We start from the raw sequence: 22,393 nt of genomic DNA on the forward strand, positions 1-22,393 counted from the left end.
AAATTTTATCTTAATTTTTGATTCGTTCTTCACATGAAGTTTAATGCCATCATTTCGTCATTTTTCCCTTCTTTTTTCCATATGAAATGTGCAAAAATCTCATACATGCGTTTCTTCAAAGCATTTTTTTGTATAAAACTATTGATGTGAAAGCTTAGGTGCAAAACATTTCCTTCTCTCATTGAATTTATCTTTTGAATGATATTTATTTCATTTTTGTGAAATAAAAATTTGATTCGTTCTCAGACGGTTTATTTCCACTAATTTGGAAGAAAAATTAACTTCAGCGCGAAATTGTTGTTGTAGCGTCATAAACAGACGATATTATTATGCCGCGTGAACATGCGGTATTGTGATCAAAAGGTTAAAGTAATGATATAATCATTTAATGTAATTTACTTCGCGAGTAATTCATTATGTGTTAATATCACAAATTGACAATATAAGAAAGGCCCTACACAAAACATTTGTCGTGTGTTCGTGTCGGTGGTCGAAGTAACGAAAGGTCGAAATTAGCTCAATTTTCTTGTGTTCGCCTTCCGAGACGAATACACGAAGTAACGAAACATTGAAGGCGAAATAACGAAGTTTTAATACCCGCCGAAACGAAAAGTGATTAATACAAATGTTCGTTTGATCGCCTCTGAAATTTCGTTATTTCGCCTTCAATGTTTCGTTACTTCCTGTATTCCCTCGAAAGTCGAAAGGCGAACGCACGACAAATAAGCATTATTTCGACCTTTCGTGTTTTCGTTACTTCGACATTTCGCCTCGCCGACACGAACACACAAAATGGCAGAAATCAGCCACCATATAATACCAAACTGATGAATAACTTTTTAACAAGCAAAATGAAAGAGAATGAGAGCTGTGACATCGACATTTTGCGGCGTTTTTTTTCTTTCAGTAACGGAGTCCTGGAAAATGAAAGACTTTCTACCAAACTGTTACTTAATTATCAACAAACAAAATTAAAATAACGGGTTCGGAAACACTTTCATTTTCGCGATGAAGACCACCAGCTCTACTTGTATTTCAATAATCCGGTTAGTAAGGTGTATGTAACAACTTGATTTGCTCAAACGTTTTAGCCTGAAATGGCTTTAAAACATCATTTGCTTTATAGTATTTCAAAATTTCTCAGGGAGGACACCTACTAAGTAGTATTCCTATATATACTTCAGCTACTCAGATTAGCAAAATGTACTTTCCGACATGATTTGCTTTGACTGTTTGACCCGAAATAGCTTGCAAATGCACCATTTGTTTTGTAGAATTTCAAATGTCTGGAGAGAAGCCCGAGCCCTCACCTTAAGAAAAGTTAAAACATAGAACTAATGTTGACTTGTTAATCTTAGTTTGTACATATGCCAAAGTACCCGCCTGCCTGTACTTTTTACAGCTGATTTTTAATTTTGAGACCTGCATGTTTTACACCTGTAAATTTCAACTGTATTTCTGGTCATTTTCCATTTACAAGTCTTTTTACAGCTGTAATTTTTAAATACAGCTGTAAAACAGGTCCTATTTTCGTACAGGAATTATTATTCCAAGAATAGGTGGGTGGGCCGGTAGTCTAGTGGTAACACGCTTCACTGTCAATCCAGAGGACCGGGGTTCGAATCCCGGTCCAGACACTGGAAATTTCTGAGATGCTCTTGAGTGTCTCCCACCTAACTTAGAGGCCTGTACTGGTTCTTCCCAGGAAAGACGGCTTCGCGTGTATCGGTGCTATACACCGGGCACGTTAAAGAACCAGACTGTCTATTCGCAAAGAGCCAGGCTAAGTTAGCCGGACAAGTCTGCATTTAAGACGGATTTCTCGCTATCTGTTTCTTGGGGCTTTATCTCACTCTGTTCCTCTGGTCAGATCGCTCTGTGTCTGTGCTAGTAGAGGGTGAATTTCGCGCCTTGTGTGGCTGCGTTTGCTATATGTAAAGCGCTTTTTGAACGTATTTATCATGAAAAGGGCGCTATATAAATCTGGTGTAATAATAATAATAGCTACCAAGATTCGTGGACTTTCCAAAATTCCTATTGTGGTTTAAACCCATGTATAAACACCAGAAAATAACATTCAATCGATATATTTATCCAAGAAAAAATACACTTGTTTCACTTTGAAATGATTGGCAAGAGAAAGATAGTTCATCAAAATGAACACTAGTCGCATTACCTTTGACCAATCAACTTTCTTGTTACAAATTAGATTGGAATCATTCGTATATGTTCTGATTTCACGCTATGTTCAATAGAGTCAACGTCATGACGTCACTGAAGCAGTTGGCGTCGCTCATTAGCAACGACATATTGCATCGGGAAGCTCATATCGACTATTCATGTGAAATTTCATCATGAAATAAAAATGGCTGAAGAAAACCACGGGTGTTTTGCGTGGCTCATAAGTTTTAAAAATTCGTGCAACGAAAGGGTAAATGGAATTGCTAAAATCACAAAGTCACACAAGCGTATACAGTTGTTGGTTGATGCTAATAGGATATTAGGGTATGTGACACGTTAGAATGGACCACTCAAGTTTTCATAAATTCATAATAGGTGATTTCTAGTTAATAGAATATATTTTCACATTAATTTCAATATCAGGTTCCAATAAATGTGAAGCAATCAAACGTCGCATATCAAAACTCAAGATTGTCCTTTCTAATGTAACCTAACGCGCGTATAACACATGTGATTAAAACAATACTCGTGTTCTTAATTATCACAGTGGGCGAGATTCAGAAATCGCTTCCGCCAAGGGTTCTTTGTCATAAAGGGTGAGGTACTTGATCCAGAAACCTTGTTAAATGAAACAGGGGCTCGTGACATGGTCATCAGGAAAACTCCTTACAAGTCAAATCAAGTAGTGCCTCAGAGCCTGGCTCCTGTGACTGCTGTAAAAGGTTCGTATGCAATAAAATTCGTAATTATTCTTAAGGTAGTGGACCCATTATAACAATCAACATTTTCCGTCCGATATGATTTTGGCATTCTCCAGTTGTGACGAAAAAGACATTCTATATTATAGCCGAAGGATGCCAAAAAAGCACACGAAATTACTGAATCGCACGGAAATGCCGATTGATCTTACAGGCCCATTACCTTAAGTTTAAATGGTGGGGTATTATATATGAAATTGTGTAATTACCTCCCTTTAATATAAAGGCATTCAAAAAGTGGACAATTTCTTTTGATTTTAATATAATTTCTAGTTTTACATTTGAATTTGATAAATATTTGGATAGTGCAACTACCTGAAACAAAAGGAAAGTTTTAAAACAGCGTGCAGCTTCAGAATTCATCAATTTTCAATCTACCTTGGTTGCGCAACCAACCAAGATAGAAAAAGGGAGGTAATAATCATTTTGTAAATTTGCATTTATAACGATTTTTGGCAAAATATTTACTTATCAATGCAAATTTTTGAAAACTTTAATACAATAACTCTTGTGTTTATATCATTTTAATAGGAAAATATGTTTATTAAATTTATACAAGTTTATGCTAAAATAACGCTGTCTTGATTGGGCAACCAGGATAAGAAAATACTTTCAGTGAAAATCTGCCGTGTATTAAGAATTCGGTGAACACAAATAAGTGTAAATGATCAGTCGGAAAGTTTCAAACGTATCCATTGTTTGACCAGAGTCTGATAAACCACCTTTAATAGTTGATTATTTCTCCAGTTACGAAAATAAATTTTAAAAGAATGCAATTTCTTTCGGTGCATTTTTATTAATACCTACACATTTTTTACAGACGATGCAATTCTTATTGAAAATGCTTCACTGACGGAAACTACAGATGAAGATTTTGACACACTTGGTATTTTTTTATATTCTATTTAAGTTTCGATGGAGGCCTTGAGAATCAAAAATCAAACCACACCAAATCATAGAAAGAAAGAGTTGTTTGACATGAAAATTGAACAGCATGTAAAACATGTATATTACTTTACGAAACAAGTGTCAGTATACTGATATAAACATTGAATTCCGGAAAAGGGCTGCCTAAAGGGGCTCCACTTCCGGACAGTTCAACGCCTTTAAAAACTCACCATTTTCAAAGAACTGTTACACATGTTTGTTTTGATGCATTTGCAATAGCGTGCGAGTGGTGAAATTTCACGTAACAAGGTGGAACGTAGTTTTCAGCAATTGTTTATCTTTTTTTCTTTACAAATGACATTCGTTTTCAAAGGGAGACAACTTTTTCTCAGAGATTACTTAAAATAATCGAGAAAAGTTGTTTCCCTTTGAAAATGAATGCCATTTGTACTTAAATAATCGGAACAGTTGTCTCCCTTATTCATATATAATAAATCAGCTGAATAATTTATAACAAATATATCAAAGCAAACAAGTACTCATTTTAATATGCAATCTGAATAAGTCACAAAAGCAAGAAACATTTTCATATACAGACGACAATTGTAACAAGGAAAATCTTTTAAAAAGCACTTCTCTACATAAAAGACTCTTATCACACCCTTATTCATGTGATACGCAGACCGTATTCAGCTCTTTCTTTAATTTGATATATGTTGGTATTTGAACAGGTTTTTATCATATTTGTTAAACTTACTTATCATTTTGAGATATATCAATATTCTTACTAAATATACTGAGCCAAAGTTAGCTTTGAAACTGTGAACAGCGTCGTTTAGGATAAACGCTTTGTCTACATTTCACTCAGCGTAGCACAATCAACAGAGTGAAAGAAATTGACACTCTCGTCCAATCAGGCAGAGTGTTGCATAAATCTTCCATTTTGATAAATTATCTATAATGCGTTATCAAATAGTTTGATTTGCAAACTGAAGTCACGTGGCATAGGTAACGAAAACGAATTTAGACGGCGTCGCCGAAAAATAGTGCCTTTTTACTAAGATTGTTTTGCTGCAAACATGGCCGTTAATGGGCGGGTCTGATTTCGGTATGTATGTGTATGTATGTGATTTCGAACCTTTTGTCTTTGTAAACACTTCTGTCTTTACAGAGTGTGTTTGTTTTGATTTTACAGTTGGGGAATACGTGTTTTGCATTATAGACAAGGCTGCAGACTCACTGAGACAGGCGTCGCCGGGCAACACAAAATCTATCAGGGAGAAATCAGCCGACGACGGCGTGTCATTGTCGTCAAGTATCATAAGCCGTAAGTGGTTTAAAAACTACCTTCATAGCAAAATTATTTAAACGACTCAAAGAAAATTAAACTGTTTGTTTAAGAAACTGCATTTTGTTAAAATTACTACCCTCATACATATTTAAGGTGGTAGAGGTGTAATAGCAATGTTTACAAAATGGCATTTGCTTGGTATATCCTTAAAGATGACCGTGTTTCGCACTGTTTTGCAATTTTTTAACAACTTTTACCATGCCGTTTTTTTTTCTAAATTTTGTATAACTGATGGTATCTTCTCTGGCTCAAGTAGAGACAAATTTTAAAGTGATGGCCGCTATATAAAACGTTTGCAGAGAACTCATTTTACCATTAATTTTAATAAAAGAATCATCTGACTATTGGTAAACAATTATTAAACACAAAATAAAAATGTGGATATCATTTTATATAGAGTTTCTCAAGCAAACGGATTTAATGATACAGAATTCTAATTTCAACGTTGAAAAAATAAGGTCGAATACTGTTTCTATTTTGAATTTTGCTTACTTCATTCAAAAATAACCTTGGGACAGATGTAAAACCTACCTAAATTTCTTCCCCACGATATGTAATCTAAAGAGTGAAAGCAAAATAGAGAACTTTTACCACATGTAACTCAATATTTTTACAGATGTGTAACTCTACCCCTTCTGTTTAAATAGTAAATTCACTTTGAACAGCAAGAAATCGCTTATCAAATTTTTTCCCCATTTTTGTACAATAAATCTATCATAAGTCTTGAAAGAAGTTAAAACTTACTAAAAAAATCGAAAATAAGGAGGGAAAAATTGGTCCCAGTAGGGCTTGAACCTACGCCCCCCTGAGAATTGTATGGTAGGAATCGAATACTCTTCAAAAAGGAGGTACTTTATTACGCCTCTACTACCTTAATTTGTACAGAGATTTCCGACTCATTTCCATTGATCTAAAAAGGTGACGTAAAGACAAATTTCATTTTTATATTTTTATTTTGCGCACGCAGTTTATTTCTCAGTGTAAGAACAGAAAGACTTGCATATGGTACATCGTCATTACATGATTTAACAACATATTATTATAATGTCAGGTTAAGAAAAGCATTTTCATTCTTTGTTAACATGTTTCAACCGTCAAATGCGTCTTTCAGAAATTGCTGACATAGCTGTGACCGAGAGTTTGTCAAACGTAGTGTTAGAAGACGACGTCAACCACTCTGCCATTCATGATGCAAGACCTAAAACTATCAAAGAATTTATGGGTAAGTAACATGGCAACTTTTCAATTGTACAACATTTCAAAACTACAACAGATTTTAATTTGCTTCAGTACTTTGGATTTTGCATCGAGTTTCATTTCGATTTTCGGCCAAACGTGATCACAAATATTTCGCAAAAAATTAATTTCTGCCAAATGCGCGTTTCTAATGTGCGTGAAATTAGCCAGAGCAGCCAGAGTTCAGCCAGAGTTTAGCCAGAGTAGCCAGAGTTCAGCCAGAGAAGTCAGAACTCAGGTTACTCTGGCTAGCCAGAGTAGCCAGAGTTATCAGGTCCCGTGTTCGCAAAATATTTTCAGTTTTAGCTGAGTTTGATTATGAATCATTTCTTTGTAAATAGCATACTTAAAACTGAATTTCAAGTTAATAACTAATTTCAAGTGGTTAATTAAAGTAGGTCTGGCTGGTTAGAGTAGCCAGAGTTTCTAGGGTTTAAACATATTCTGGCTACTCTGGTCAGCCAGAGTAGCCAGAGTAACCACGTCCCGTGTCCGCAAAACATTTTCAGTCTAAGCTCAATTCGATATTGAAACTTAATTAATATGCTATTTCTTTCTGTATAGCATGTTTAAAACTGAATTTCAAGTTAATAACTATTTTCAATTGGCTATTTACAGTAGCCATAGTAGCTAGAACACTGGTTACTCTGGCTTAGGCAGAGTTCAGCCAGAGTAGCCAGAACTCTGGTTGGGGGCCTCCATGGCCGAGTGGTTAAGGTCGCTGACTTCAAATCACTTGCCTTTCATCGATGTGGGTTCGAGCCTCACTCGGGGCGTTGTGATGACCGCTCGTGATGAAATAATGCACGGAGGGGCACCTGGGGTCTTCATCCACTATTAAAGCTGGAAAGTCGCCATATGACCTATCATGTGCCGGTGCGACGTTAAATACAACAAAAAAAGAACTCTGGTTACTCTGCCTGGCCAGAGAAGGCAGAGTTCAGCCAGAGTAACAAGACTTTATTGGGATTTTAACATGTTCTGGCTACTCATACCAAAGCAGCGTAACATCAATGCTTGAAACGTAAATGGCAGACACTAGAACATAGAAGAATACATGCATCCCGAATAATGTTGTACAAATAACCATTAATCAAATCATTCAGTTTCAGTTTTAATATTGCATATGCCATGTTTTTTTTGTGATTTTCCTACATATCTGCGATATGTCACATGTTTAATTGTTTTAAAAGCGCCCTTGAACATATATTTTATATTAAATGGGCGCTCAACAAAACTGTCGGATTAATAATAATAATAATGATGATGATGATGATGATGATGATGATGATGATATAATAATGATAAAAGATTTTTGCTATGTAAGTATATCAAATTTATTTTTTCCATATAAAACTTAAGTAGGAACCATTTTGACTCTGGGGTATTGATTTGAACATGTAAAATATCTTAACTCTTGTCATTGCAATTCTTTTGAGAAGATTTTAAAAGATTTTCCTGTAAGACTTTGCAAGCTCATTAGCGCAAGCGGGGGCAATTTTGACATCAGGGGACATGATTTGCTCAATTTTAAGAGAGGCATTCACTAGGCCATGCTACATACAATATATATATATATACTGGTTGGGAACCATTTTCCGGACTCTTTTTCATATTTCGGCTTCATTATTCCCTAAAAAAATACTTGACATAAATGAAGCCCACACTGCACAAACTTCAGCTCCTTCCACATCCGATGTTGTAATCAGCATCGCGTTGTGACGTAAAATATGGGTTCCATGGGGCCTCAAATGTGGTCACTAAAATAAGTTATTTTTCACGTTAGCTAGGTAAACCAGTATCCGGACAAATATTTTGACGGTGTTTTGTTGTTAATTTGATATCAAAATAAGTAATTTAACTTATTCTACACATTTCTTTATCATTCATCTCTTCAAAATTGCCCACAAAACATAACCCGACGTTCAATAGCAGCTACGGAAGCAAAGCGAGGTTGACTATAAAAAAAACCCTCAAATTTCGTCTTATACGAATTCTTGATAATTCCAATAGATATAGAATAAAATTAGTGCAAAAATCGACAGCCCTGCATCTTACGTAACGTTTAGGGTGAAATTAAAAGTAGAACATGTTATCAGCAAACAATCATTATGTAGTTTGATTATTTCTTCCCCACTTGATACCTCGGCATGTGTGAACTACTGCGCATGCGCAATGCTATCTTCATGCCCCGTTAAGACAGAAAGTTGTTTTGTAAACGCAGGTGAGTTATCATCAAAAACCCAAACATTGTACAGCCTTATAAAATAGTGGTTTGTTGTAGACATGAAGAACAAACATCTAAATGATCTAGATGAAACAATTACATGAATAACAACGAAATAAAGCGGATATTACATGTGTCCGGAAACTGGTCCTGTCGGGAAATTTTTTCCCAACCAGTATAGTCTGGGCCTAGAGGAAAATAAGAATATTTTTATAGGATTTAATATATTACTCTATGTGAAACTTAAAGCCCCAAGGCAGATCCAATATGACCCCGGAGTCCATGATTTGAACAATTTTGAAAGAGATGTACTTGCCAATGCTTCTTGCAAAATATCTAAGCTCTGGGTCTTGTGATACTAGAGAAGATTTTTAAGGTTTTACAATATAAAATGGAATAAGTACTGAGTTCAGTCAAGGAGTCTGACTCAATCTGATAGACAAGTCAAAAGTTCATCACAAAACCTCACCTTGTCACACAGTGACTTTGGACAAATGATTTTTTATTTAATACTAAACCGCGATGCACGATGGTACGATGATACAAATGATACATATAAAACACTACAAAATCAAACCTGAGAGTAACAAAAGGGTCATTTCGTAATAGGTATTACAATAACTTCTCTGGCTGTTCTGACTAGCCAGGTTAGCTAGAACCAATGGACATCTCGGAAATTCTGGCTGTTCTGGCTAGCCAAAGTAGCCAGAGCAACTGACATGTTGGTTACTCTGGCCAGCCAGAGTAACCAGATTTCTTGCTACTCTGGTTGAAACTGGCTATTCTGGCCAGTCAGAGTAGCCAGAATACTGGCTACTCTGGCTGGACTCTGGCTAAACTCTGGCTACTCTGGCTAGCCATAGTGACCAGAGTTCTGGCTACTCTGGCTACTCTAAATAGCCACTTGAAAATAGTTATTAAATTGAAATTCAGTTTTAAACATGCTACTTAGATAGAAATGACATATGAGTCACGCCATGAGAAAACCAACATAGTGGGTTTGAGACAAGAATGGATCAGTGCTGTTCGCTAACAGTTTCTCCAAGTTTAATACGCTTTAAAAGCGAACAGCATGGATCCTGACCAGACTGGATCCATGCTGGTCGCAAAGCCACCATGTTTGTTTTCTCATGGCACGGCTCAATTATTAGATTTCATAATCAAATTCAGCTAAGACTGAAAAACTTTTGTGAACATGGGATCTGGTTACTCTGGCTACTCTGACTGACCATAGTAGCAAAAACATGTTAAAGTCCTAGAAACTCTGGCTACTCTGGCCAGCCAAAGTAACCAGAGAAAATGAAATCCTGAAGACTCGGGCTACTCTGGATACTCTGGCTGACCAGGGTAGTCAGAACATGTTAAAATCCTAGAAACTCTGGCTACACTGGCTGAACTCTGGCTGTTCTGGCCAGCCAGAGTAACAAGAGTTCTGGCTACTCTGGCTACTCCAGAGTAACCAAAGTTCTGGCTAATCTGGCTACTCTAAATAGCCACTTGAAAATAGCAATTAACTTGAAATTCAGTTTAAACATGCTATTTAGATAGAAATGACGGAAAATGTTTTGTGAACCAGGTTACTCTGGCTACTCTTAAAATCCTAGAAACTCTGGCTACTCTGACCAGTCTGACTACCCAGAGCAAATAAAATCCAGGTGACTCGGGCTATTCTGGATACTATGGCTGACCAGAGTAGCCAGAACATTTCAACATCCTAGAAAGCTTTTCTTGCTGAACTCTGGCTACTCTGGCTACCATGGCCAGCCAGAGTAACCAGAGTTATGACTTCTCTGGGTGAACTCTGGCTACTCTGGCCGGCCAGAGTAAACAGAGTTATGACTTCTCTGACTACTCTTGCTAAACTCTGGCTGAACTCTGGCTGAACTCTGGCTATTCTGGCTTCATGTGCGTGAAATTAGCCAGAGCAGCCAGAGTAGCCAGAGTTCAGCCAGAGTTTAGCCAGAGTAGCCAGAGAAGTTCGAACTCTGGTTAATCTAGCTAGCCAGAGTAGCCAGAGTTCAGCCAGAGAAGTCATAACTCTGGTTACTTTGGCTGGCCAGAGTAGCCAGAGTTCAGCCAGAGAAGTCCGAACTCTGGTTACTCTGGCTAGCCAGAGTAGTCAGAGTAGCCAGAGAAGTCATAACTCTGGTTACTCTGGCTGGCCTGGTTACTCTGGCTGGCCAGAGAAGCCAGAGTTCAGCCAGAGAAGTCATAGCTCTGGTTATTCTGGTTGGCCAGAGTAGTCAGAGTTCAGCTAGAGTACCCAGAGTTCAGCAAGAGTAGTCAAAACTCTGGTTAGTTGTAAAATTACAACTTATATAAAAAGAAAACATGACTAAGCATTATTACAATGTATATAAACAAACAGCCTTTGCATATATCCGTTTATTTATTTTTTTTTAAAGTGTCATTTTCTGATTTGTGTTACTCTTAACTTTGTTCGAAAATCATGCCGTCTTACTGTTTCTTTGTTGTTGTTATTTTATTTGATATTTTTAGGCTTGTTTTAATGATTTTCAATCTACCAGAAATATATAGACCTGTTCGCTTTAATCTTTGTGAATTTCAGCCTTCATATACCACACACACAACACGCAACAAGTCTAACTTTTTATTTACATTATAATTATATACAGCAGTTAGTGCAACCTAAACATGTATAATATGATTTTTATGAAAAAGGGTCATTCATTTTAAAAATGGCTCTAGTTTGTCTGTATTTTCTCTGGCTGTTCTGGCCAGCCAGAGTAACCAGAACACGTGCGGATTTCAGTTATTCCTGGTTACTCTGGCCAGCCAGACTATGTAAAAAATATGAAACAGGCTGTCCTGTTCAGCCACAGTAACCAGAGTTCTGATTACTCTGGCTACTCTGGCAACAGGTTTTACTGTATTTTCTTTAGCTATTTCTGATTAGCAGGGTAGCTAGTACCAATGGCCATCTCGGAAATTCTGGCTGTTCTGGATAGCTTGAGTAGCCAGAGCAAATGAAATCATGGTCACTCTAACTACTCTGGCTGATGAAATTCTACCTGCTAGTAACTGAGAAATGGCTGCGGACGGACATTTTTGTGCGTTTTTCATTAAATCAAGTGCAATAACTCTAAGAGAAATTGACCAATCGAAAAAACAACTTGCAGGGCATCATCGCAGTATCTTGGTTCATGTCTGTTTCAAGTTTGATGAAATTCTACCAGCTAGTTACTGAGAAATGGCTGCGGACGGACATTTTTCATTAAATCAAGGGAAATTGACCAATCAAAAAAAATCTTGACGGGCATCATCGCAGTATGTTGGTTCATGTTTATTTCAAGTTTCATGAAATTCTACCAAGTAGTTAATGAGAAATGGCTGCGAACGGACGGACTGACGGACGGACAACGCCATTTCAATACCCCTCCCGATTTCATCGGCGGGGGATGAAAATCAAATCTGAGAGAACCAAAAGGGTCATTTCGCAATAGGTATTACAGTATTTTCTCTGGCTATTCCGGCTAGCCTGGGTAGCTTGAACCAATAGACATCTCGGAAATTCTGGCTGTTCTGGCTAGCCAAAGTAGGCAGAGCAACTGACATCCTGGTAACTCGGCTACTCTGGCCAGCTTGAGTAACTAGGTTTCTGGCTACTCAGGCTGAACTCTGGCTACTCTGACTAAACTCTGGCTGAACTCTGGCCAGCCATAGTGACCAGAGTTCTGGCTACTCTAAATAGCCACTTGAAAATAGTTATTAACTTGAAATTCAGTTTTAAACATGCTATTTAGATAGAAATGACATATGAGTCGCGCCGTGAGAAAACCAACATAGTGGGTTTGAGACCAGAATGGATACTGCGCGTCAGAATCCATGCTGTTCGCTAACAGAGTCTCCAAGTCCAATATTAAAAGCGAACAGCATGGATCCTGACCAGACTTGCTGATGCGCAGCCTGTTCTGGATCCATGCTGGTCGCAAAGCCACTATGTTTGCTTTCTCATGGCACGGCTCAATTATTAAATTTCAAAATCAAATTCAGGTAAGACTGAAAATCTTTTGTGAACATGGGTGCAAAAACATGTTAAAATCCTACAAACTAAAGTAACCAGAGCAAATGAAATCCTGGTGACTCGGGCTACTCCGGATACTCTGGCTGACCACAGTAGTCAGCTGAATTTCAGTTTAAACATGCTATTTAGATAGAAATAACATATTAATTCAGCTAAGACGGAAAATGTTTTGTGAACCAGGTTACTCTGGCTACTCTTAAAATCCTAGAAACACTGGCTACACTGGCCAGCCAGACTAACCAAAGCAAATAAAATCCAGGCGACTCGGGCTATTCTGGATACTATGGTTGACCAGAGTAGCCAGAACATTTTATCATTCTAGAAACTCTGGCTTTTCTTGCTGAACTCTGGCTACTCTGGCTGAAATCTGGCTACTCTGGCCAGCCAGAGTAACCAGAGTTATGATTTCTCTGGCTGAACTCTGGCTACTCTGGCCAGCCAGAGAAACCAGAGTTATGAATTCTCTGGCTGAACTCTGGCTACTCTGGCTAGCCAGCGTAACCAGAGTTCTGACTTCTCTGGCTACTCTGGCTAAACTCTGGCTGAAATCTGGCTACATTGGCTACTCTGGCTGCTCTGGCTAATTTCACGCACATCATACAGTCAGGTGTTACGTCTTCACGAAAAAACTCAATTACACGAACCCGGCGCATGGTGATCATAATCAACGACGTTAATAACACATTGAGATACTTTCATTAATATTAGTTTTGTATTATTTTATATTTGTAAACTTGTTTTACTAATTCTGATTAACGATGGCAAAGTCATAATCAGTTGTTTGGTTTAAATAGTTAAAACAATAAAAAATTTAAATTATGCCAAGCAACTTAGACAGGGTGCGAACCGTGAACAGTTGGTCTTTAGCCAATGTGTCACAGATTGACGTTAACGACGAATCACAGATTTTTTTTCCACGTCTTCTAGCAATTCTGGACCATTTGCGAATTGTCGTTGTTTTTTTTTTTCACTCTAAGACCGCAACATAGATGAATGAAAATTGTTGTGGTGTCTGCTTCGTTGGTTTATAAATTTCAGTCATCCTCTTCATGATTTAACAACTGCCTCGTTATCTACAAGAGCAGATGACGCAAATGCATGCATCATAAACAGCGTTATAATAATAATAATAATATAATAATAATAATAATAACTTTATTTAAAGAAGGTAACACATAAAGATATATAACAGTGTTAGAACAAATTAAATATCGTAAGTTTCAATAACGTTAGTTTTTTTACTTCCACCTCCAACATCCGAATGACGGCATTCTTATGGTACATGTGGTCTGGACGTGTTGGTATACTTCTTCTATCGTATTTTCAAGTAAACAAGTGGACAAGATGAAAAGGCGACTGCGCCAGATTTGCGTTGCAATGGTTTCATTTCAAGGTTGACCGTAGTCATAGATAATTAGACCGTAATTAGACGTTGTACGCGCTTTGCCTATTCGCAAAAATGTTACAAAAATGTAGAGTCAAATTGCACACAGTTTGCAATGATATATTTCACACTGCACTATACACAACAGGCGGCTTTTGACTGAATATGTCTACTTTACTTTTGAACAACCCTCGTACCTCGTAATATGTTTTGGACACAATACTAAATCTTCAGTTTATGCATGGATGTTCTATCCTAAAGAAAATTGTATCCGTTACTAGTTATTCTAGCAGGTTCAATGCTTATAGGATACAACATACCGTTGCTGTAAAACAAAGCAAATACAAATGTACGTATATATACGTGTAAGGTACACTGCATGTTAGGTTACTTCGGTCCTTCGTTTCAAAGTAAACAAAATATAGGTTTTAAAGAATTTCATCAAATCTCTGAGTGAAGGGACTGCTATTCGTATAATTGTTTAAAATTCATCGAAGTACATGTATGTCTGTACACTTTTATTGAATTACTGCATAATTATACATTCATACGTTATTTATACCAATAATGCTGAAATATCTGTTACTCGTTGTTCTGAAGGAACACTTTTTTGGCCTGTTCGTAGAAATCAAAAGAACATTCAGACTTTTTGTCTTTTCGATGTTGTTGAAGGTCATGGAGTATTTTCTTGATTTCCGATGATCTGTCTTTTAAATGAAGTGCACACAGACATTTTACCAGGTAATAACAAGCAAATGAAAACGCGTCTCCGGTGACATTTCCATTGGCTTCGATATGACACCGAAGAGATTCGTCTACTGTATTCAGTTCCTGTGTGGAATAACCGTATAACTGATCAAATAAATGACTACAGTGACCTAAAAAGTGTTTCAGGATTTCCTTGGCCCTTTCGTATTCATTCTGCTTCAAAAGGAATGTAACATAATCAACTGTGCCTTCCTTACTTTCAGTGTAAACTTGCTCAAATAGTTCACCTGCTTGTTTTAGATAGTCAGTGTTTACCTGGCTCTCTTTTGCATACGCACAGGCGTGCAGCATGCATGCAAGATTTCCTCTACATTGCCTTAGCTCGGGGTATTCATCTGACAAGCTTACCGCTGCTTTGAAGAAACGGACAGAATACTCTAATGACTGTAAACTCAGACCATAGGCATTGATTACTGTTACAAGAGTGTCATTTGGATGAACTTTATGAAGCCACTGTGAAAAGGCAGTTGCCAGGCATTTTACTGCTTCTTGGTGCTTTTGTAATGTTAGGTTATCGGAACCGTCCGCGTGTTCACCGTCCGTGTGTTCACGCAGGTAAAGAGAGCAAATTATAAATATTGACTGGTATATACCACACTTGATAGACAATAGTTTGTTTCTATGCTGTTTGAATTGTTTCATGTCTTCTAGCACTGGTGTCATCATCATTCTAAATGTACCAAGATGTGGTTGAATTAACAAGCATCTATGATCCATAAATTCCATCACTGGAGTTATTGGATCGGAGCGAAGCTTCTCAGTGGCTTTTATCGCTGTTTGAAGATCGGATGCATTCAGATGACTTATCAGATTATTTTCTGGCAGGAAGTATGTTGGCACGTGCTTTCTATGGAGACATTGCAGAAGAACATCAAGCATGTATAGAACACAGTTACCGGGATAGTCTTTCCAAAGACTAACTGGCAGTTTCTCACAGCAGTAAAAGAAGACTGACTTAAAAACGTAAGATGATAAAGCTGTTACTTCTTTCTGCATGATTTGATAACGCAACATTTTCAGATAAATATAACACTGTCTCTGGTAATCTGTGACCGCCTCACGTGCCAGTCTTCCTTCAGACGCCGAGAACGATAATCTCCATTCTATGTCTGGTTTTAAGCAAGTCTTGGATGGCACGCCAACAACGTGACAACCGTCTGCAATAATTGATGTGACCAGACCTGGATTTAACCATCCTGACTCTTTTCCTCTACCTTCCCAGCATTTAGCTTTCTCTGGCCAAGGAGTGCAAATAAATGCTGGGACAATATCCGTAGGAATTTCATTGAAAGGCTGAACTGCAATGTTTTTGTTTAACATTTGTTTACCTCGATCTGTAATAGTCATAGCAGGACCTTGTTGATATTTCGCTTTTTCTTCATCTGCATCGGTAAATGTTAAATTTGAAAACATGTAATTTGACACATAACTGCTGCTTAAGTAATGTTTTCCGGTGTCTTCATCGTGTATAACCATACTTGGGTTTTGAGGCAAAGTCAACAGACATAATCGGACGTAGCCTGGAGGAGAATGCTCGTAATCAAGGTAACCATGACATTCACCACTTGGTCCATCAATTCTGTTTGTTGAAAATCGCATTTCTTTAATGATACATAAAACATCAGTATCAGAAAATATCTCTGGCGTTGGCGGGATCGACCCTTTCCGTATAGCCTCAGGTATTCCAATACCCTCAGCCCGACTTCCGGTTGGTATATACATGACACTGTCTTCCTCTGAAGACTGGTTCTCTGACAGGAATTTCTGATACGACTTATAAGCGGAACCATTCTTCCATCCTATCCATCGTATTGGAAGGAGAGTCTGGATGATAAATGACAAGTGGAATGTCGATATATCTGAACGATCGTCCCATTCTTCCAACTTGAATTCTGTATCTGTCTCCATTATCTAAACATAAAAATACAATACGTTATATATATTACATCTCATTTACAACGAAAACTAAAAACACAGTTCATTATTCTTTAATGAACTGCTTCTTTTACTTGCAGTTTATGATGCCTTTGGATTCAATGAAAACTTTAATGACTATATATAATATTATTTCTGTTCAAGCCTATTACTAACTACCATACTCGAAGGCATTAAATGTTGACCCCGTTGAAAATTGACATCATTGTTGAAATGTTGGCGGGGTCAATTCTCAACGTTGAAAAGGGACCTTTTGATCAAAATTTAATATTGAAATGTTGGCGGGGTCAATTCTCATCGTTGAAAAATGATTTTTCGATCAAATGTTGACGGTGTCAATGCTCAACGTTGAAAAAGGACCCGTGGGGTCTATTTTCAACGGGGTCAGTATTTAATGTTACAGGTTACACCGGTGCCTCTTCAGTCTTGTGACAATACGTGAATAGAAAAAAATATATGAGAGACAGTCTTAAATCTTATTTAAAAACCACAAGAATAAAAGAATTAAAAGGATATTTACAGTTACGTGAAAATGTGTCAATGGTCTTCGTATGCTTCATATAGCTCTCACTTAGTAAATAAAACGAAAAGGAAAATCTGTATCAACAAAAGGAAATATATTACCTGTATTTGTTTAATTATCTTTAGTCACTTCAGTGAACTTCGGACCCCGTCGACACAGTCATATCTATATCACAACTGCCGTCCATAAAACTGTTTTTGTTTTCTGTTCAGTTTAATAAAACATGTTAAGATGAAATGAACAGACTTAACTAGTATTTAAGTTTCTTTTTATCCTCTTCCAACATGATTTTCCCTGTCCAGATATAAATTACGGTAAAAGAAAATACTTTATCTTAAATGTGACCTTACTAGTTACTTACTTGTATAGTTATAGTCCGATAAGACGATAAAGTGGTACAAATTTATACAAACATTACTATATCAGATGTGCATGAAAGGAACAGCAACTCTATTTTTTAAGTTTGCCGCAGTCTCTTCCCTTGACTGTTTTATTCTGAAAGACATGTAGAAAGAATGATTCAGAATTCTGAACTAATAAAAGTACCTGAAAAGGAAATAACCGAAGACTGACAGAGTTTTTGAGAGTACATATTCTTACCTAAAGGATGCCATTCTAAGGTAGGACAAGTTTCAAACCGGGAAATCGTATCATTGTATAATCTCAGCCGAGGCTTGAAAACTGCATGTGGTCTTCGTTCCTTCTTTATAATTTCTTCATTGTCACAATGACAGACCGTGTATGAAAGTCCTGAGGATCTTGCCAGTCAATTTTGTTCAATTTATATAGGGACATTACGTAAGTTTCTTTTCAGTTTAAATCTATTAAACGAGTTGAATAAAACAATAAAATACGAGGCTATGCCGAGCAGTTTAACAAATTTGTTCAACGAGTTTAATAAATTCAGTGTAGAAAGACAAAATACACAAATGTGGCAATATTCTTTTCATCATATATTAAGCTTTAATTTCTTTCTGAAACATCACAGTCTACGCTGTTAGTGAAGAATTTATTCTTTCATTTCAGCATTTTGCTCAGTATTGTCTTGCCTTAGAAAACCATATCTTTATTTACAATAATCTTACAAGCTGTATAACATATGCCTCTAAAATGCTTCATTGAAACAATTTAAAGCGCATATTAGTTCAAAATAGTAATACACTCGCAACAATTGAGTATGTCGACTGTACGCTTTCTCAGGATAAGTATATGCAGTAGTTATTACAAGAAATTGTGAATTAGAATAATATAATAAAGTCTAAAATATGGACAGAAGTAAAAAGAAATGGAATATAAAGCTTTAGCTTTCTTAATGCGGCAATGTATGCTTACTAGGATAATATTATAGGAATAAAGTCAGAAATGAAAGTCCCGACAATTTGCACATGATCGCATGGTTACAATCTATTTAGTATCTTAACAGGCCAGCCGGTTTCTTTACCTGAAACAATACGGAGCTGCGCACGCAAGGCATATAGATGAAATTGCATTAGAAGCAAAACGTAAGAAAAAATGTGCCGAAAATATGCATCTAGGTTTATTTGAATAAAATGCAACTGAATAAACAACATTCCTTTAGGTAATAAAGGATGTGTTAATCATATCTGATTCTTTAAATTTTTTGTTGTTGTTGTTTTTCAAAGAACGGTCTCATTTCTGGCCCCGTGTTCACAAAACATTTTCAGTCTCAGCTGAGTTTGATAATGAAACTTTATTTGTCATTTATATTTAAATAGCATGTTTAAAACTAAATTTTAAGTTTACAACTATTTTCAAATGACTTTTCAGTATTGATGGTCAGTTTCATTTGGAATTAAGTGTTGAAGTTATAGTAAAATTGATATCAAAATTTCAAACTCAAACTCAGCTGAGACCGAAAAATGTTTTGTGAACACGGGGCCAGGTCATGGTAAAACCTAGCTACAGATTTGTTGAATCAGAATGTAAGGTTAATTAAATTCTAATAGAAGAAAATGACAGTTATTGATGAGTTTAAGCGTCTTCTTTACTATTTGGCTCAAAATGCATACTTATGAGAACTTAGGATGCAGAAACCGTCCCTGCATACAGACCTTAAAGTTCGGCGGAAGTCAAAATTTGTTTAGGGAAGTTACGAGATACACTTTTCTTCTGATAGGTCAAAGTGTCTGTGAGGGTATATCTATTTTCGTTTATAAATAAAACGTCGGAAAAATCATAAAACAAGGTGGAAATCTATTGGCTGAAATAGTACTTTACTAAAATATTGGAGACTCTTAGATACTGTCTACTTTGAAGAGATCCGCTAAAATCACACACAGCAGGGAGTAATGTCATTTAATCACCAAAAGGTGGTAGAAATCCATGGACTCGGTATAAACAATTGACGTATACTAAAAAAGTATATCTTTGAAATGGGCAAGCTCCCATGTTTGTTTTAAATATTGAAGCTCAATACTTATAACTGGAAATTATGGCTGTATAGCTTTATTAAAGCACATGTCAATTACGTTTACAAAATCGAATGTCTTTAATGCTCTTTAATACATATTTTTTACATTTTCATTATCCTTCACTAATCGTTATATATAAGTTCCTGCAATATGAATTATTCAAAAAGAATTAGGACAAAGGCGACAAACTCAATGTTTGACGTATACATCGTTGTAAGACAGCGTAATTTTAATCAATGAAAATACCGCAAATTGTTGTCCCCGGTACATTTGGGTAAACATTTCTTCTAAAGGGCACATCTTGATCAGTGTAAAAGTTACAAGGCCTGTTTTTCAACAAAGATGGTTTGGACACTGCGTATGACATTGTATGATTCAGAATTTTCTCTTTTCTTTAGATTTTTTTTTTCAAAATAAATATTATATCTCATTAGTATTAAACTGTACGCCACAACATATTTATCATTAAGTTCTTAAGGGTACGGCAAATAGTCGGCTGAACTCTGGCTACTCTGGCCAGCCAGAGTAAACAGAGTTATGACTTCTCTGGCTGAACTCTGGCTACTCTCGCTAACCAGAGTAACCAGGGTTCTGACTTCTCTGGCTACTCTGGCTAAACTCTGGCTGAACTCTGGTTGAACTCTGGCTACTCTGGCTAAACTCTGGCTGAACTCTGACTGAACTCTGGCTACTCTGGCTGCTCTGGCTAATTTCACGCACACGCGTTTCTAACAGTTTTAGAAGAATTTGTCTAGCGGTTAAGGTGTCGGCCGCCCAATTGCTTTTTCATAATACGACACTACTGTTTCTTTTTCCTGGAAGCGTTATTGAGCGTGAATCAAATAAACTTCAAGTTTTCATCACAATCAAACTAGATAATATGTACAAACTAGACTAATTGTTGTAGAATTGGGACATAAGTATCACATTGCTATTTCAGAGACCTTCGGCATTGTTGGAGATGAAGTTGCGGATGATGGTCTACCAACAGTTAGTTTGTAAGGTCAGTATTGATAGAAATATATATACATATATATTACTCGGTTTTGTTTTTTTTAAATACCGACAATCTCCTTTGAATATCGGTTAGGTATATAAGAACGTTCTGTTTGTTCAGAATAATTTTGTTATTAATTGACGGAAAAAAACAGAGAATACTGTTTCGGGTGTTTGCTAAATGTTTTAGTCACTGCCTTTTTGCATGTTACCTTTGGTTAGCACTTTTAAATGTGCGATCAGTATATAGCGAATGCTTACAAAATTACATTTCCCCTGACTTAAAGCCTTATTTCGCATATTCTACGGATTTTACATAAGAGTGATTTTTATCCGAGTTGTGACCCTTTAAATTGCTTTATATATATAAAGTCTACATCGCTATTTTGGTCTTGTTCTTATCTCTATTTTCAACAAACACCATAGGAGTGCTTAGTACTTAGACTAGGTTTGCATATCAGTGGTACGTTAAGGTTATAGATGATTTGATGGAGTTTTTGCCCTTTGGTGCTTTCCTTTAATCATTACACCTTATCTTATCAAACAGTAAATACCAGGGGAGACATGCGCTTTTTTATTATAAAAATCACACACTTCGTTTCTTTTTGTTTGTTTGATTGGTCATATTGCAAGATTAGAGTATACTTACGATTAAGTTACGAAATTCCATGTTAACAACCTTCTCCGTTTTTGATAACAGTTTACTTACTGTCTCACCATTTTCATGTTTGTAAAGACCCAGCGGATCAGTTTGCCCACAGACATTATTTCAAATAAACTTTTCAGACTTGTAATACATAAATTATTATATAAAATGAACTCGTCATTTTATTCATTCTATATTTCAGAGGCCAAGAAGAGACTACAGGCCAATTATGTTTTGTTATATTTATTTGTTACTATCATTTACTGCATTTTAAAACACTGAATCACGCTTGAAAAATAAAATAATTTTGAGGTTCTGAATTTTATTTCTCGTGAATAAAATTTATCGAAACTCAAAAATGTGTTTGTTTTTAAGGAATATTTATAGGTTATTGGCTTTGTATCGGGAAATATGCACGAGTTCTCAGCGGAAATATTGCGCGACTTTAGGAGCGCAATATTCCTCCGCTGAAGAACGAGTGCATTGTGGATAAGTTGTGCAGGGGTAAAAATTGAAACTTGTTTAGATGTGGCTGTAAATAGGCTAGTTTGGCCAGATTATGATAGAAAATCACAGTTTCAGTGCAATTTAGCAGAGAAAAAGAAGAAAAACTAAAAATATTTCAATATCCGGCACTGTTTTGGGTGTATTTTTTTCAAAAAAATGCATATTTATTGACTAAATATTGGTACATTTTAGGTGTCAGGGGTGAGTTTGGGTATATTTTACAGTAACAGTGTGTGATTTGAATGCAGTTTATGGTAAAACTTGATAAAATATGGCAAAAATAAGCCCAAGCAAGGAAAAGTGGTTAAAAATGATGTCGCGACAGCTTTTTTCCAGGAAATTTGGCGCGCTAGTATACGTTACTGAAAAAGCCATAATCCTTGAAAATTGATTGTGTCAAACTGAAACTGGTATTTTTTCATGCATTTAGGTTACTGGTACAATTTAAGTGAAAATAACACATTCTGAGTATGAAAAATTTTCCTTTAAGAACGGATTACACCAAACCGGAAGTGA

At 36.5% G+C, this 22,393-nt stretch overlaps 1 protein-coding gene across 5 annotated transcripts; it reads left to right on the plus strand.

Moving 5' to 3' along the window:
- The first annotated feature begins 2,296 nt into the window (after positions 1 to 2,296).
- On the plus strand, positions 2,297 to 21,821 carry LOC123560797 (uncharacterized). 5 transcript variants are annotated; one of them, XR_008372709.1, is made up of 8 exons: positions 2,297 to 2,431; positions 2,729 to 2,903; positions 3,760 to 3,825; positions 5,023 to 5,154; positions 6,290 to 6,400; positions 15,664 to 15,801; positions 20,669 to 20,731; positions 21,573 to 21,821. XR_008372709.1 is itself a non-coding variant. In XM_053552838.1 (7 exons), exons 1-6 carry the CDS (start codon positions 2,366 to 2,368, stop codon positions 20,728 to 20,730), a joined length of 612 nt encoding a protein of 203 aa, XP_053408813.1. In that variant the 5' UTR covers positions 2,297 to 2,365; the 3' UTR covers position 20,731; positions 21,573 to 21,813. The 5 variants fall into 5 exon arrangements, 1 of the variants encoding a protein (XP_053408813.1); XR_008372710.1 differs by having other exon boundaries at positions 5,050 to 5,154; positions 21,573 to 21,820; XR_008372711.1 differs by lacking the exon at positions 3,760 to 3,825.
- The last annotated feature ends 572 nt before the right edge of the window (positions 21,822 to 22,393 follow it).

Source organism: Mercenaria mercenaria, chromosome 10 (genome assembly GCF_021730395.1).
Source record: "Mercenaria mercenaria strain notata chromosome 10, MADL_Memer_1, whole genome shotgun sequence".
Classification (NCBI taxonomy): Eukaryota; Metazoa; Mollusca; class Bivalvia; order Venerida; family Veneridae; genus Mercenaria; species Mercenaria mercenaria.

Excerpts from the sequence above, each read along its gene's own strand:
- LOC123560797 (XM_053552838.1), top strand. The coding sequence starts at position 2,366 with ATGGCTGAAGAAAACCACGGGTGTTTTGCGTGGCTCATAAGTTTTAAA. Across the intron at positions 2,432-2,728 it reads AAAATTCGTGCAACGAAAGG|TGGGCGAGATTCAGAAATCG; the intron begins GTAAATGGAATT and ends TAATTATCACAG. Across the intron at positions 5,155-6,289 it reads GTCGTCAAGTATCATAAGCC|AAATTGCTGACATAGCTGTG; the intron begins GTAAGTGGTTTA and ends TGCGTCTTTCAG.